This window comes from Monodon monoceros, unplaced genomic scaffold (genome assembly GCF_005190385.1).
Source record: "Monodon monoceros isolate NGI ecotype Baffin Bay Population unplaced genomic scaffold, NGI_Narwhal_1 Super_Scaffold_22, whole genome shotgun sequence".
Lineage (NCBI taxonomy): Eukaryota > Metazoa > Chordata > Mammalia > Artiodactyla > Monodontidae > Monodon > Monodon monoceros.
The window spans coordinates 18,582,412-18,599,482 of record NW_021703779.1 but is presented as its reverse complement, the minus strand read 5'-3'; the positions used below and the strand labels follow the sequence as shown (position 1 = coordinate 18,599,482).

General features: G+C 33.7%; 1 protein-coding gene across 8 annotated transcripts in view; it reads right to left on the bottom strand.

The window, feature by feature from the left end:
- The window catches only part of CNKSR2 (connector enhancer of kinase suppressor of Ras 2), a 256,193-nt gene that overhangs the window by 167,900 nt on the left and 71,222 nt on the right, over positions 1 to 17,071 (bottom strand). For all 8 annotated transcript variants that reach the window (XM_029240573.1, XM_029240574.1, XM_029240575.1 and 5 more), the window contains exon 4: positions 14,062 to 14,149. In XM_029240573.1, the coding sequence (XP_029096406.1) occupies positions 14,062 to 14,149 (88 nt within the window). The remainder of the gene's footprint in view (positions 1 to 14,061; positions 14,150 to 17,071) is intronic.

The following is a 17,071-nucleotide window of genomic DNA, read 5'->3' as shown; positions in this document are numbered from 1 at the left end:
ATATTTAAAATTTCAGCACCTAATTTTATTGCCTCTTTCCTTATATTCAAATAAACATTGTTGTCCTTAAAATTCTGGTATAATGCTACATTGGAATTTTTTAGAGATTCATTACTGTAGCAGATTTGTATTATGATTTCTAAATATATACTTTCTTTTTTTAAGGGAAAAGTAAACTTCCTGGAGCCACTGATGTTGGCCATGGATCTATGACTTACTTTGTTCAACAAAATGTGAGCCGAAGTGCTATGTCTTATTTCCACGCAGAAACTTTAAGAACCAGTACATAGTTCACCATGCTCTCTTTTCCCTCTGCCAGCAGTGTTCAAGAAGAGGCTACTCTGAGCTTTGAAGTGAAGAGGATGTGGAGAACAGCTATAGCAACCCAGGATGGACATGGAACATGAGCACTGGACATGAGTATTATTAAAAGCCACTAACATTTTCAGGTTGTTAGTACAGCATAATCTAGCTTACTTTGACTGATACAATCCTCCATAAAAGAGGGAGATACAGAACACTCAAGCAAATGAAGACCTAACCAACGCAGAGTTTAATGCAGTAACTACTCTATGAATTTTACATACCGTACCTCTTCATTTCAGGAAATATGAGGTGCTATATCACTCCTCACACAATGTAATTCACAATTAACCTCAGACTACATTCTGCTACCTTCATGCAAATCTAGTCTTTTCCCATCTTGTATTTTAGAGAATTTTTGCCTCATTTTTTTAAGTTTGATTCATGCTCACTTGTCCTAATTACTTAATTCTGACCAGTTCTTCAACCTGCCACTATCAATTACAATTTCAATCCATTATTTCACTTGTGTTAGGGCCTAATTTCATCTGAATTACCTATCTGATGTTGGTGGTTATTCTGACCCAACCCAAGAGGCCTGGGTTATTAAAAACTACTTCGGCAGCAGGGCAAAATGCCTCAGAAAATCAGTGCCTGTAACTAGTAGCTCTATATTTTCTTTGATTTGCTGCGTTCATCTTATGTAAGTATGAAAATCTATGTCATAGATTTTGTGTAATGATTCAATGATATAATCCATGTAAGGCATAATATAATTCATGATAAATGCTAAAAATGTTATTATTATTCCTTCTTGTTTTAGTAACTCTAGTTCCTGCCTCTGTCTGTTGACACCACATTAGTTTCTAGCACTGGTTCTCCCCTTATTACAAATGCACAATGACCATTTTTGTTAATAACTTATATTTGATGTTTCAAAGGACAAGTCTAATCCCTTTGGATATGCATGTACGGCACAGATAGACTATGAATTGATAACTACAGTTGTAAATTCAAAACTTTAACTAGTCTCTTTTATAAAAGTGTGGGCTCTGGGCTGATATCACCTATCAATAGTTGAACCTCCTGATCCATAGTTCTCAGTCATTCATACTGTGCTGTGGTGAAGTCCAGGGAATATGCATGTTTAGCAAGCTTCCCTGGGTGAATCATGGTCCATGGACCAACCATTGGTAAACACTGTTCTTGATCACATACATTTTCTTCCCACCTCACGTTCATCTCATACTAAACCAGTAAAGTGTGACTATATCACGGTTGTTATCAACTTTGGCTCCACATTAGAATCAACTGAGCTATCATTTAAAAAATACTGATTACAACCCCACCACAGAGAGTCTAATTTAATAGGTCTTGGATGGGACCCAGATATCAGTGTTTTTAAATAAAGAGTCCTTTACTTGATTCTAAGATGAGGCCAAACTTGAGAAACAATGAGCAAGAAGTATTACAAACCATGTCAAAGCACCTGGATCTGAGTCCTGGCCATGTCACTAACTGACTATGTCACAGTCCCTCTCTAAAATTCCATTTACTCATTTACAAAATTGGGATGACATCTGGTCTACCTACTTCACCTGATTATTGTGAGGAACAAATCTGATAACATGTTGTAAAAGCATTTTGCCAACCTCAAAATAGTAATGATACTATCGCCTGCCTATTACACTTTATATAGCCCTTTTTTTCTTGCTAATACTTTTTAAATGTCATAAGGAATAGGATTTATCCAGATGATATGGTTTGAGGGAGGGGTTAAAAAGATGAACAGAAGAGCCAAGGGCCAAATACATTTCAATTTTAAAAGGCAGTTCAGAATCTTTGTGGGGAGACAGGGCAGGAGAACATTTGTGCAGACAGTTTAAATGGGAGGAAACAGGAGGCCTAGTGAGATATTTAGTGGCGTGAGGAGGGCTGTGGAAAACAGTGAGACACTGAAAAGGAAATTAATAGTTATGGTATTAATAACTGCTGAATAGTGCTAGGGTAGACATTTCAAAAGACATTAAAAACTTTGCAGATAGCACTTAAATAAGAGCAAGATACACAAGAAAATATTTGCAGAACCAGAACCAATAAAGTTACCTAATCAAACCTTTTGATTTTTCCCTTTAGGTACTTTGATAACTCCTGCTCTGGCACTGCATAGTCCAGTAACATCATGTTCTATATTCCTTTAGGGCTCAGGTTTCTAAATTTGCTATCAGATCAAAATTGGAATTTTTAAGCTACAAAAGCATTCTAAATGCTACTCGGAAATGCACACATGGATTTATTTGGGGAGGGTGGGAAGCAGACTGGACAGTAATAGGAACCTTTTTTAGCTCCAAAACCAGCCCTCCCCTCCAAGCTTCTGATCCTCTCCACAATAATTCCTTTCCCCTCCCCTCCCCAATTCACTAGCTCATTACCAGTTTCACAAGGAGACTGGTGCCATCACCACTGTTTCTCCCAACTCATCTCCCTGGAGTTACAAGCATTAAAATGAGAAGAAATAGGAAAAAGCAGCCTTAAAATTTTAAGGACTAATTTTGTATCTGTAATAATCATGATATACCTGGATTTTATCAACTCTGTTTAGTTCTCTCTCAGGTTTTCATCAGCATCAGAATCAATTACAGCAGCTACATTTAAAATCCTGTAACCCTTTTTTAGGTGAAATTTTACGGGGAAAATTAATCCTTTCATTCTTTCAACAGACATTTATTTGCCAGGCACTGGAGACACAGAGGTGCAAAAGGCAGACAACTTGCATTCACCACTGCAAATCTTTTCTTAAATGGATTAGTATTACTTTTGGCTTGATTCTTTAAAAAGAATCATCACAATACATTACAAATGGGAGCATATCAGGGATTCTCTTCTGAAAAACTGACCACCTACAAGGGTTAAGAATCACCTAACCCATCTTTCTACAACTGTTTCCTTATATATAATATAGCAATAATGGTAAAAGTTCTATCTTCTTGGAGTCTTTGTGAGAAAATTTTAAAAGCCTCTCAAAAGGTGAACTGCATAATAAGACAAAATATAGTAATTCAGAAGGTAGGAAGACAATGAAAGTACATTACATAAATAAGCAATAAAACTTTGGGAACAGGATGTGGTACATTTGTAAAGATGAGCATGTGTATACTGTATAAGCCAGCAATTACTCTCCTACATACATAACTAAATGTAAGTATATATCCAAATATTCATGGTCAGGAGAATGGATACACATTGGAGTATATACACACAATTAAGTATTGTATGAAGTGAAAGTGAATGAACTACAGTGACTAAACAAAACATGAATGAGTTCAGAAATACATCCAGTGAAAAAAGTAATATGCAGAGTGATACTATTTTTATAAAGCACAAAGACAAGCATAACTAAATGAGATGTTTAGAAAATGTATGCAACTATTTTATGAAAAAAAAAATAAACACCCTGAGAAAAGGCAGGGTAATGAGATGGGGAGGAGCACAGTTATAACTAAGACAATGTTGGTAATGTTCTAGTTAGTAAATTAAATGGCCAATTTATGAGTATCTGATTATTCTTATGCTTCATAACATATATATGACATGCATTCTTTTGTGTATATATATAATATTACATAACTTTAGAAATGTAATAGTGACAAAACAGATGTCTGAGAAACAGTATCCTGTCATTTGCTATCTAAAAGAATTTAATTAATATACTACACCACACATCTAGTTCTTCTGTTATTATTAATGGTGATACTATCTACATCTTTAAAAGTGTTTTGGTAAGATGCTCAGATAACATGCAATATAGTCTAGGTTTGTAAAAGAATAAACCTATATAAACAGCCTATTTCATTTTCATATAATATATAGTAAGTTTTAAAGTTATTTTTCACAAAAAAAGTGTCAGAAAGATGCTTTCCTAAAGTCTTATTATCATGTAATAATTTCATCACTCTTCTTTACCTTTCAGTCTGAGCCTTCAGAAAATTTGCAGCTACCAATAATCATGTTTTTTTTTAACATCAAGAATGAGGATTTCTCTTTCTCTCTGTTTGTGTATTTATATCTATTCAGATTGTAATGCTATATTCTAGGCCTTCAAAGGGATACAGACATATATACACAGCATAATCTCAGCTTTGCAAATTCTCTATGTTTTTTTGTTTGTTTTTTTGCGGTACGCGGGCCTCTCACTGTTGTGGCCTCTCCCGTTGCGGAGCACAGGCTCCGGACGCGCAGGCTCAGTGGCTATGGCCCAGGGGTCCAGCCGCTCCACGGCATGTGGGATCCTCCCGGACCGGGGCACGAACCCGTGTCCCCCGCCTCGGCAGGCAGACTCCCAACCACTGCGCCACCAGGGAAGCCCTCTATATGTTTTTAGTTTTATATTTGTCTTCAGAAAAATAGTCCTCAAGCTATCTGGGTACTGTGCCTAATAGTTCTATATCTAACTCCTGATTCATTACGTTAGGATTATAAAGAAAAGTTTAAAAAGATAATGGCTTTGCTTATTCATCATCAACCGAAACAACTGAAGAAAACTTAAAGGACTGAGTATTGAACTAAAATATATTGCTTAAATATAAAATAAAAAAACAGTATCTTTCATATTGCCTTCAACAGGTATGCTAAGTAATGTAATTCATATTGTTTAAAAATTACATATAAAGTTTGTCCTCGTTTTTGGTCTGAAATGTACCAGTTTCAAATCCCAAGAGCCCAAGTCCATTTTTCAGGTCACCTAGAATGTCTGATTCAGGAAGGCTTAAACACTAACCCTGAAAATACAGCAAAAATAATATTTAAAGCTGTGTTTGAAATGAATGATAGACTATCCTGGCTGAGCTTTCATATGGTTTAATACTTACTACATGAACCACAGAATATAGCCTGCCTACCCCAGTATAATTTATATCCCCATTTTAGAACTTTACATGTACTTCACTACTACTTGAATCTTAATATCCCTATTACAACACACATTCCGTAAGACTGACTATTTATTATACACTAGCCTTTTACCTTTACAAGTTTTGAGTTTTCCATTTTCAACTCTAGGTTGCTTGAATATGTGGATAGGGATGGCAAATTCACAAGTAACCAAAATTAATTTCTGTATTCCATTTGAACATGGACATTTCAAAATATCATCCAGAATATGAAACATATATAGTTACCAATTTGCCTTAATTTCTAAAATCATCCGAAATTAAACCAAAATTCTTTATAAAAAATCACTCATTGTAGAAACAGGTCTTTCTTCATTGCCCCTCAGAACCAAAAGTAAGCAGAGAATCACTCCTTTAAATTTTGTGTGAAACAACAAACTAACTGAGAGAGTTTCCAAAGATCTTTTGCTATACAAGGTAACTAAAATTGCCATTTATTAAGCACCCACTAAAATGCCAGATCATGAATTAGATCAATTTCCAATATTCACATAAATTCACCTACAATAATCCAACAAGGTGGTTGGTGATCCACTTTACAAATAAAGACACAGTTATCAGAGATATGAAGTAATCTGTCCAAGTTCATACAGTTTGTAAAGAGCAGAGCCATAATGAATTCAGATCTACTTTATATCAAAGCTCACTAACCTATTTTGCCATAAAAGGTAAGAGTAAATAATATAAAGTGTCAACTAGGAAGGTAAAGGACGTAATATTCATATAGATAAAACATAAAGTAAAATATGATAGTACTGTCAATAAACTCATAGGCCAAATTTTCTTGCTTAAATCCTTAATAAAACATAAAAAATCATTTCTAAGGCTATTTTTACAAAATTCTGTAATCTTTTATTTTAATTTTTTGCTATTTATAAATACATGCCCTAACAATTTAAACCACAAATACCAGTTCAATTAAGTCCTAAAAAAGCTCTTATTTTCTCTTGGGTATTTACCTTGAGTAAATAACAACCCAATTAAGATAAAACAGGTTAGATTAAATTCAAGCAGGAATATTTTTTAAAAAGGGTTATATACTCAGTATGTTCACTTACATTTTTATTTAAAAATGTTTATTTAAAGAATAACTCATAAATAGTTTACTTTTACTGATATGCATTTAAAATGGTGTAAAGGTAACAAAAATGAGTAGAAAGCACACACACACATAATTTAGAGGAAGATGTCCATCAAAAAGAACCATTTCCACTACTGACCTTTGAAGACTATTTTTTCCATTTTCTTGAACAAAGAGTTAGAAAGGAACAAAATACATCAGACAGGTAAATATGGAAAAAAAAATCAAACAAATGAACTGTCATAAAATCAGAATAACAACTTAAGTAAAGATATTTATTAGAGGAAAGACCAAAGCAGTGGCACAGTTGTTTCTGGTGCTTAAGTTGGGATGACAGTAACTATTCTTCTTTATGGTTTTCTGTATTTTTTAAATTAATGAGTATTATTATTTTATAAACTTTTTTAAAGGACAAAAGACCTAATAACTATGCAGTAAAATTAAAAAAATTATGGCACAATACTAAATGAAAAAGACCATTTTGAAAATATATATGTGTATGTAGATGAAAACAGACAAAATGGCAAGTAAAACAAGCAAAATGATAACAGGCGTTTTCTTTGGGTGGAAAGATTACAAGCAATGTTTTTTTTCTTTTCATTACTCTAAATTTTTCTATAAAGCATATTACACTGCATTTATAATATAAAAAAAATATAGAAATTAGAGGAGTATAGAGTGTGCTACATACAAACCTTTATACAGATGGCATACAACATCAACGGAACGAATACAAGCTAGGACCATAAAAGCTCTCTTTCAACATCTAAAAAAACTTCCAGTTCTCAGTGAAGATTCTCTCAGTTAAGATGTTTTGAACAGTACATGCTATTTCTTCAAATTTTAGAGGGTGGGAAAGGAAATTGTTGACCATGCAGTAGGTAAAAAATCACATATTTAAAATAGATTGATGTTTTTAGAAAGGTTTCTAAAATTTCTCTTTTCTTTGTATTTTTTCTTCTCAAAAATTATTTATAACCATCTTAGGTGAAAGACTATTGACCTTTTTTTTTTTTTCTAACTTTAAGCTGGGAATGGTAAGGGAAAGAGGTATGTTTCAAACACTATCCAGAAAATCAGTGATACTCAAGGACATGGAAAAATGAGTCTTAAAAGGATGAAAAACGAGCAAGCCCATGAGAAAACACAAGAACATTTTATAATATATAATTTAGAAGGGACCGTTTCAGGTAAGAGTATATCAGCAGAACTTGAATTTTAAAAGGAAGTCTTCATTTTACAATTGCATGTGAATCTACAACTATCTCAAAATAAAAAGTTTACTTACAAATTAAATTTAAAAAATTTTTAAATAAACAAAAAAGGAAGTTTTCACTCTGCATTTAACAGTTCAAAATCTGATTTAAAATGTTTCACATGTTGAAATTTTTCTCTCAGTATCTCCTTCACTGTATATGTAGCTGAAGAAAACTAACACCAAATGGAGAAAAAAATCTGTGTACATTTATTATTTAAAACAAACTTGTTATTCTAGTTCTTTGTATCAAGTCTTTTTCTCATCCATTTTATAATTAATAATACTTTACTTTTGTTTTTCACTTCACATTTGTGAACCATTTTTAATACATCTAATTTGATTCTCACAATAATAGAATTATTTCTGTTTATAGATGGTTTGTCCAAGGTGAAATGCTCATGAAACAACAGGGCTAAGCCTCAAATCTCCCAATACTCATTGTCCCCACCCTCCGTCCCTTGCCCCAAGTATTCTAAGTTCCACAAAAGTTTCACGTTGCAAACCGATACTTTTGCACCCATTTCTTAAGTAGTGACAATCTAATTAATCATTTTTTGTGTTTGAACTGGAAAAAATTTTAAATGGTGCAGTAGAATAATTTTAGGTTAAGCTGATACTCATTAGGGTAGGCATCATGGCAATTATTTCAATGCTGACAAGAAGTGCGTGGGTACCTGTCTCATTTTTCTGTTTCAGGTGCTGACAGTGCTCTAAATATCTGAAGCTTCAGTTCTTTGTGAGAATTCTTCCCATTTAAGATTTTAAAACCAGTTTCCCTTTTTTCTCAAATGTGTTATTATATCTTACGTGGGGAAGAGGTGTTGGGGGGAAGAATCTCTTTAAAAGACTTCAACTATAACTGTCTAAACCCATCACATCTGGAAATAAGAAAAACAGATATAGTAAGATTAAATAAATTCTTCCAAACAGAGCTTGTTAAAAGAAATTTCTCTTTCTCCTCTAATGTTTGCATTACTTTAAATATAAGTAGCCAATATCAAGAAGCACTTTCCACTAACTTCATAGTACCACTCCTTTGTGCTAAGAAGGGAAAAAAAAAAGCTATTTGTGACAGTTTATTTTTAGATATTGATCATCTCATCTTGCTCAAAGGGAATAAAAATAATTAGTTGAGTGAAAATAATTTGAAGTACAGCATATTTCAAAGCATAACTATCATCATAACTGTTCAGATGAGATTTCTTGAAAGCCTGGTAATAAATGCATGCCCTAGATATTTTTTTTTTAAATCTACACTTTGCTTATTCAAGTTGGCCTCTTTTACTGGCAGCTTAAGTTTAATTCTGTCTTTAGATACTGCATACAATTCCAAGTGAATGAGATGATTAGTGTGTATTTAATGGCTGAATGAGACCATTAGATGGACACTGACTGTTTGTAAACTACGTAATTTATTTTAAAATATAATAAGTATTCATCTATGCTGTGCTCTTTCATCAAACTGAAAGTAGTATTTCTTCAATGTACATAGCATTCATTTTGTTTTTCTGATAACTCAAATTCATTTTAGAAAATCTGAAAAATACAGAAACATAGTCTAAATAAACTAAAATCACCTGTAGTTTCATCATCAAGAAGCAAACACTTAACTGGTTTATTTCATCATTTTAATTACCATCCTCATTCCTATTGCCAAGATAGGTAGCAACAGACCACAGAGCCCAGAAAGACTTGGTATCAAAGATATGACATCACACAACAGTAGAAAAATAATAGATTATTTAAGAGATGATTTACAAACATTCATATCATGCCTACAATTAAGTTTCCTCTAAAAAAATATATTGTGTTATATAACAGCATAGTGTTTTCAGAAGTTTCGTTCACTTTCATTCTAGCACTGGAAAATGGTTATGAGGATCAATATTTTAATTTTAATTAATGAATAAACTGAGATGTAAAGTGATGGGTATCTCTGGGTATCTCTGGGGTTCTTTATATGAGTAGCAGAGACAGAACTGCAGCTTTCACACTGGAGTTGAAATAAAAATAAGTAACGATTTAAGCATTTAATTCTAGATTTTTCTGGAAGAGTATAAATGAGTATGTGCTAACTACATGGGATAACTGGGGCTCAGGTCAATTTATTTTAACAAGTAAGTAATGAGCACAACATTGTTCCTGTTTTCAAGAAGATAACAGTCTAATGGAAGTCAGATAATTATGATTCACAGCAGAATATAACTGACAAGATGTAAAATGCATGTAAAGTAAGTTTAAGGGATTTCTACCTTTGCTCATACAACAAGCAATTGTAGCTGATAAGTCAACAAAGGGGACAAACTGTAATCATAAAAAATAATTAATACAGAAAAAGGAACAAAGACCAGACTGGAGACATAGAAGACAAAGAGCAAGGTGGCATATTTAATTTAATCGCAACCACATCAACCATGGTTGATTAAATATAAATGGTCAAAGTAGGGGGTATACAAACAATTATGAGAAATAGTAAAAGTTTCATGAGTGGGGTGGCATTTCCTAGAGGCCTTAAAGGATGGGACATAATTTTGACAGGCAGTGATAAAAAGATATATGGGACATGTTCTGAGGAGGCCTCACAACATAAAAAGATGAAACTGCAAGATCTATTTTACCAACAATAACTCATCTACATGAACTGGAGTACAATTAAGATACAAAGGAGTACTAGAAGATAAAATTGAAATTATGTTAGAACCTTACTTGGAGTCCTTTGAATTCTAAAGAGGAATTTGTAATCAATTTGGAAATTAGGGGAAAATCGCTGAAAGCGACAGAATTGGAGCTGGGCTTCGGGATGACTAGTCTGAAAGTGATCCATTCTATACTTATAAGTAGATTAAATCATAATGTCATGAAGATGTATTTTTTTTTTTTTTTTTGGTGGTATGCGGGCCTCTGGCCTCTCCCGTTGCGGAGCACAGGCTCCAGACGCGCAGGCTCAGCGGCCATGGCTCATGGGCGTAGCCGCTCCGCGGCATGTGGGATCTTCCCGACCGGGGCACGAACCCGTGTCCCCTGCATCGGCAGGAGGACTCTCAACCACTGCGCCACTAGGGAAGCCCTGAAGATGTATTTTATTGAGAGAAATTTACAACTAATATTTCCTTTAAGGTACCACATAAAAGACCTGGTTAAAGTAAGTGAATTAAGATATCAAGTCAGGTAACATGTTGGGAGGGGCTAGGCAAGGCAAGAACCAAGAACACCCATATACAGAGAAGTTTCTGTTTGGAAGCATCTTAAAGGTGACACATGGAACAGGACATGTGATGGGAAAATGAGAGTGAGGTAGAAGGAACTGTGAGAAGTGTTATGAGCTACTGAACTTTAAAAAAAACAGAAATGGGTGATGTTTCTGCTACCCAAGAAGGGCAAGACATTCTCTTCAAAAGAAGGGCAAGAAGAAGGGCAAGGCATCCTCTTCCCAAGAAGGGCAAGGCATCCTCTTCAAAACAGAGTGTACAGTGGTCGAGGGTACAGAAAGCCCTTCTACGTCCTCTGTATACTTGGAGTATTTCAATTACTTGGTCAAGACAGGATGTACTTAAAGTTCAATCTGTAAAAGTATCTCTCTCTCTCTTCTACCTAATGTTTCCTGATCTGTAAATAGCAAAACTTAAACCCATTATGCCTTGATGTAAGATTCCTAAAGAGAATGTTGAGCCAAACAGTGCAGCTGTTAAAAGGTCCTGTTATGAGCATGAACAAGCCTCTGAGGGCAATATCAGAATGGCATATGTCTTCTATGAAGTAGATGTCTATAGCAGGTGTTCATACATTCTGGAAACAAAAACTGCATCATTTGTTACTTAGACGGTAGGTTCTTAAAATAGCAGAATGGGTGGGTTAGTCCTATCTTACACAAACTGCACTTCCACCCCTGCACATGCCTCTACAGGAAATTTTAAGTCACTGAAAATCATTTCAGCCATTCGTAATGTAACATTTGAAGGTTAGCGTGACAGAGGTATGCTCTGGAACCTGTGAGTTCTACACATAGAAAACTTTCCACTTTTGACTTCACTCTACGGTAAAAGTTAAAAGAAAGGTAATTTTTTTTTAAAGATCACTTTGTTTATCTACTTTTGATATGGGAAAACATTAAGTATGAATGAATTCAGTGAAAATAAATACACCTGATTCTCCTTCAAGATTTTCAAGAAAACTTATCAGAGTTGCCATTTAGAATTGCAGTCTTTGTTTACAAGGCAACAAAGAGTGGACCAATTACTCAAAAGTTAACCTTAAACTGGCCATCCAGATCCAGATGTTTAAAGGAGACACAAGAAATTAAAAACATCCACTTTCTGTCATAATTATGCATGGAAATAACATTATTTTAGAAGGTGACATCAGATGGATTGTATTCTCATAGAATGGATAATACGTATGAGTTTCTCATGTTTAAAAAGTTGAAAAATAAACTCAATTCTCCCATTTAATTCCACAGTATTTCAATTATTTGAAAACCTTAAGTAATACATATAATAGTTATCACAGATCTTGTCATGTAGCGGATAATTATTGTATTATTATGACTGTTGGCATATAGATTGCTACTGAACACATATCCAACGTACTATGAATGATTATCATACAAACACTGTGCAGTAGGTACCCTTAAAGCAGAGAAAACTTCTTTCTCTCATGGTAAAAGGGAAGAAACTAATAGTCTATTATCCACATCTCAAATCTCTGGTCAAGTTTAATGGCTTTAAAAAAAACAGCTTTAGAAACATATTTTTGAAGAAATGTCACTGACAATACAGATCTACAAGAAAAATTACCCATAGATTATATTACTGTTCTTTCATTCCTATGCCTTAGAACAGTGTATGAGAAACAGAATCACCTGGAAAACTAGTAAACATGCAGATTCCTGGGCACTCCCCACAGTACATTTGGAGTGTGTGCCAAGAATCTGAATTTCTAACAAGTTTCTGTGTGATGATAATGCTACTGGCCCACGAACCACACTGGACTAGCATAGCCCTAGAACATGAGTCAGCAAACTGTGGCCCAGGGCTAAATTCAACCTGCTGCTTGTTTTTGTAAAACAAGTTTTATTGGCACATCACCATGTCCATTGATTTCACTTACACATTGTCTGCGGCTGCTTTTGCAGTTGAATACTTGGATCAAACACCATATAGCCTATATCATTAAAGCCTACAAAACCTTACATACTTAAAATTTGGCCTTTCACAGAAAACGTTTGCTGACCTTTGCCCTAAAATTCCACTCTTCTCCCTAATATCCAGTTGAAATCTTTGAAATTCAGAAATAAAATTTACTGATAGCAAATATGAAGACATGTAGTGAGACAACAGCATTTCAAGGCTGATAAAATGTTTATCATCTTCATCCATGTTTGTGACTAACAGCAGTGAGTTACTTTCTTACTGCTATGATATAATCCTGATGAATGTCTGCTGTATTCCACAATTAAAAGTCATAAACTTACTCTCCTTTCTATAAACCTGCAATTTCAGAGAAACGGTGCTAATAAAATCTATACGGTACAACAGAAAATATATTGAAACATTTAAGATTGTATTAAAAAATTTCTTATTTGAGAAAATACAGGCAATATAAGAAAATTATCCCTCGTCATAAAGGACAGGGAGTAGAAGGATAAATTAAATCATGAATTTCCCCAATAATCTTCTGTATCATCACATTTTATCCTCTGCTTTCCCTATTTCTGCATCACTGGATAGTTTAACAAAAAATGGCACCCTGAGAAAGTACCAGCAGTAGCAGCAATAGGTTGACATGAGGCTTACACAGAGTGGTGGTCGCTAGCCTCACACCTCTCAGATGTGTTTTATTATTAGATTTAAACAAATTTTTGCAGGATATGTACTAGTCAATTCACTCCTCTACCACTTCTCCATGTTATGCCAGGACATTTATATCAGCTGCTGCACTACTGAACACGTTTGATTTGGAGTCCCTGGCTTAAATAATATTCAAAGTAAAAAAACTGGGTCATGTAAATAGATCATTTAAATGATTAACGTGATAATTAAAGGCTATTATGTATATTTGTTTGTATGTATACCTATATAAATGAAACTATAGTCGTACTAATAAGGAACTAATGGTGTCTTAGAGCAAAAGTCTCAGATTGTTATTCAAATGTATTAATTTAATTTTGTGAAAGGCCATACGGTTTAGTCATCCCCACTAAAAGTGTGAAAGTAACCTACTTATTTATTATAAAGCTGTCTCTGGAGGTTCAGATTACTTTTACATCTGCTGATAAATAAAACTCTTGTTTACTGGGCTATATGCATAGTTTTCCAATGAATTATGTATTTGGTTTCTTTTGAACCATTTGTCTTTGAATGAGAAAAATCCCAAACCAGTATTTTATAATCTCTTGGTAAATACAAGTACTTCTCATTGTTAGAATATGAGAGAGCTAATAAATTAACTGAAGAAAATTTTCCAGCTAATACCTGTTGCACGATTGTTGTTAATTCCAAGCAGAGCTGTATGACATTATTCCTTGTAACTGAATAGTCTGTGACAGCAGCAAATGGTGATCTATAAAGGAAAAAGGAAAACTGTGACTAATAGGAACAGCTTTTGAAAGTTCCCCAAATACAATAGCCTAAAACAAGATTTTGAATAATATGAAATGAATTGTTCTGAAGTTTACATAGTGATAAACAATATTCGGAACATATTTAAGGAAGAAAATCGAGGGAAATGCTTGGAAGATAATTCAAGAAAAATGTTTGTTTTCCATCAAATTTCTCTTTTTTTTAGTGCTTAATATTTAAAAGTTCTTTCGTACTTCTTACGAGGTCTCTTCACTACATCTAAAATAAAACAACACCAAAAAGGCATGCTTTAGCAAAGACATTTTAGTTTATTTTCAAATGAAAGTAAGATTTTGAGTCCAGTGGCTTCTTGAAATAGTCACAATTCAGAGCTAATCTAATGACAGCTATCACCTACCGAGGACTTACTATATGCCAGTTACTTTTCTAAATGCTTTACATGTACCAACTAATTTTCACAACTCTTATAAGATAGGCACTATTATCATTCCCATTTTACATATAAGAAATGTGAGGTAGAGAAAGGTTAAGTGAAAACTAGTAAATGGTGGAGCTAGTATTCAAACCCAGGAAGTCTGACTCCAGACTCCACAGTCCAGAGTTAAACACAAATATACCACCTCTATGAACTTAAGTAGGTTTTTATTTGTACCAAATCAATTACTTACATCACTTCACATCCCTTTTCAAACAACTTGGCATGTAAATAATATATATTGGTATGAGGTTTATATTTTCAAGAATGTTATAGACAGCAGCAGTCTTCCCAAGCAAGTGTTTTGCCACCAAATGAATTCAGTGCCTTTCCATTAGTCCTTATCCTCTCTCTTGTCTACGAATGCCAATCAGGTTTTTGTGGGGCCAAAGCTTATATGATTTGGGAGGCCCAGTTTAAAGAAAACAAAATCACAAATAGAAAAGAAGGTATGGGGGTAAATATTTAGTCAGATTACTAGAACTTTAGTGCTTTGGATCTCTCTACTGATAACTCTTAAGGCAATTTACTATAAATGATTATATAAGACTGCTTCCTGGTTACAAACTGAATTTGTCTCTCTTCTAGAAAACGCTACAACTCAAGCACCTCCCATTGTCACAGGGGTCCACAGGAGAGGCCCTTTATTGGTTACATTTTTTTAAAAACGTATTTTTCACTTATGTATTTTGGCCATTCTAATAGCTAAGTAGAGGCTTATCACAGATTTAACTTGTAATTCCCCAAAGTTATATGTATTTGCTCTATTTATATATTATCTATATTTAATCGTTAACTATATTTCCCTAATAATTTTCTAACTGGTTGTGCTGACTTGTGCATATTTGCTATCCATATATAATCTTCAGTGAAATGTCTGCTCAAGCCCTTTGCCCATTCTTTATTTAGATTTTTGGCATTACTATTGAGTTTAGAGACTTCTCAGTATTTTCTGTATGCAAGTCCTTTGTTGAATAGGTAACCTGTAAAATTTCTTCTCCGTCTATGGCTTCTCTTTCCATCCTTTAACAGAATCTTTAGCAGGTCAAAAGTTTTTTATTTTAATGAGGTCAAATTTATCGATAATTTCTTTTCTGGATCATACCTTTAGCCTTATATCTAAGAAATCTTCACCTGACTCTAACTCAAGTTTTCTTCTAAAAGTTTTTTATTTTACTTTTAGATCTATGACCCATTTTTAACTCAATTTTTGTATAAGGTGTGAGGTTTGGGTCGAGGTTCACTTTTTTCCCTCTGCCTATCCAAGTGTTCCAACACCATTTGTTGAAAAACTAACCATTCTCCACTGAATTGCTTTTGCTCCTTTGTCAAAAACTGGCTAACCATATGCATAAAGTTCTGGACTCTCTGTGTCTATCTTGCCACCAATACCAGTTTTGATTACTGAAGTTAGATAATATTTAAAATAGTATTAAAAAACTTCAAAATTGATGAAGTATTATGGTCCCTTTATTTTTAATACAAATTTTAGAATCATACTGTCTGTAGCTATAAAAAAAACCCTGCTGTAATTTTTATGTGAATTTTATTAAACCTACAGGAAGATTTGAGAACTGACATCTTTACTAAGTTGAGTCTTCCAATCCATGAACACAGTATGTCTCTCCATTTATTTAGGTCTTGTTTGATTTTTTTTTATTTTTATTTAATTTTTTTTGTTTGATTTTATACATCAGTGTTTTATAGTTTTCACATACAAATCCTGTAGATATTTTGCTAAATTTATATGTAGGCATCTCATTAATTCTAGAGCAACTGTAAATTATACCATGTTTTTACTTTTTGTTTCCAACTGTACATTGCTAGTATACAAGAATGTGATAAATTTTTCTGTGTAGACTTCATATTCTACAACCTTGTCAAATTCACTTACTAGTTCAAAAAGATGTTTTGTAGCTATCTTGGAATATTCTACACACAGACATATATTATCTGCAAATAGGAAAAGTTTTAGTTTTTCCTTTCTAATCTCTAGACCTTTTACTTCCTTTTCTGGCCTACTGTATTGGATATAACAGGAGGGATGAGAGTGGACAGCCTTGCCTTATTCCCAATCTTAGGAGGAAAGTATTGTCTTTCACAGTACAAGGTCAGCTGTTGCTTTTTATATATGCTTCATATCAAGTTGAGATATTACTACTCTATTCCTACTTTGCTGAGAATTTTCCTCATGATCGGGTATAGGATTCTACTGAATGCTTTTTTTTTACATTAACTGATTATATGATTTTTATTCTATAGCACATTAACATGGTAGACTACATTGATTTATTTTCAAGTACTGAAGCAGCCTTGCCTGCCTAGAATGAATCCCACTTAGTCAAGGTGCACAGTTCTATTTATATGTGGTTGGACTTGGATTGCCAATATTTTGTGGAGGATTATAACATGTAAGTCTGTACTATC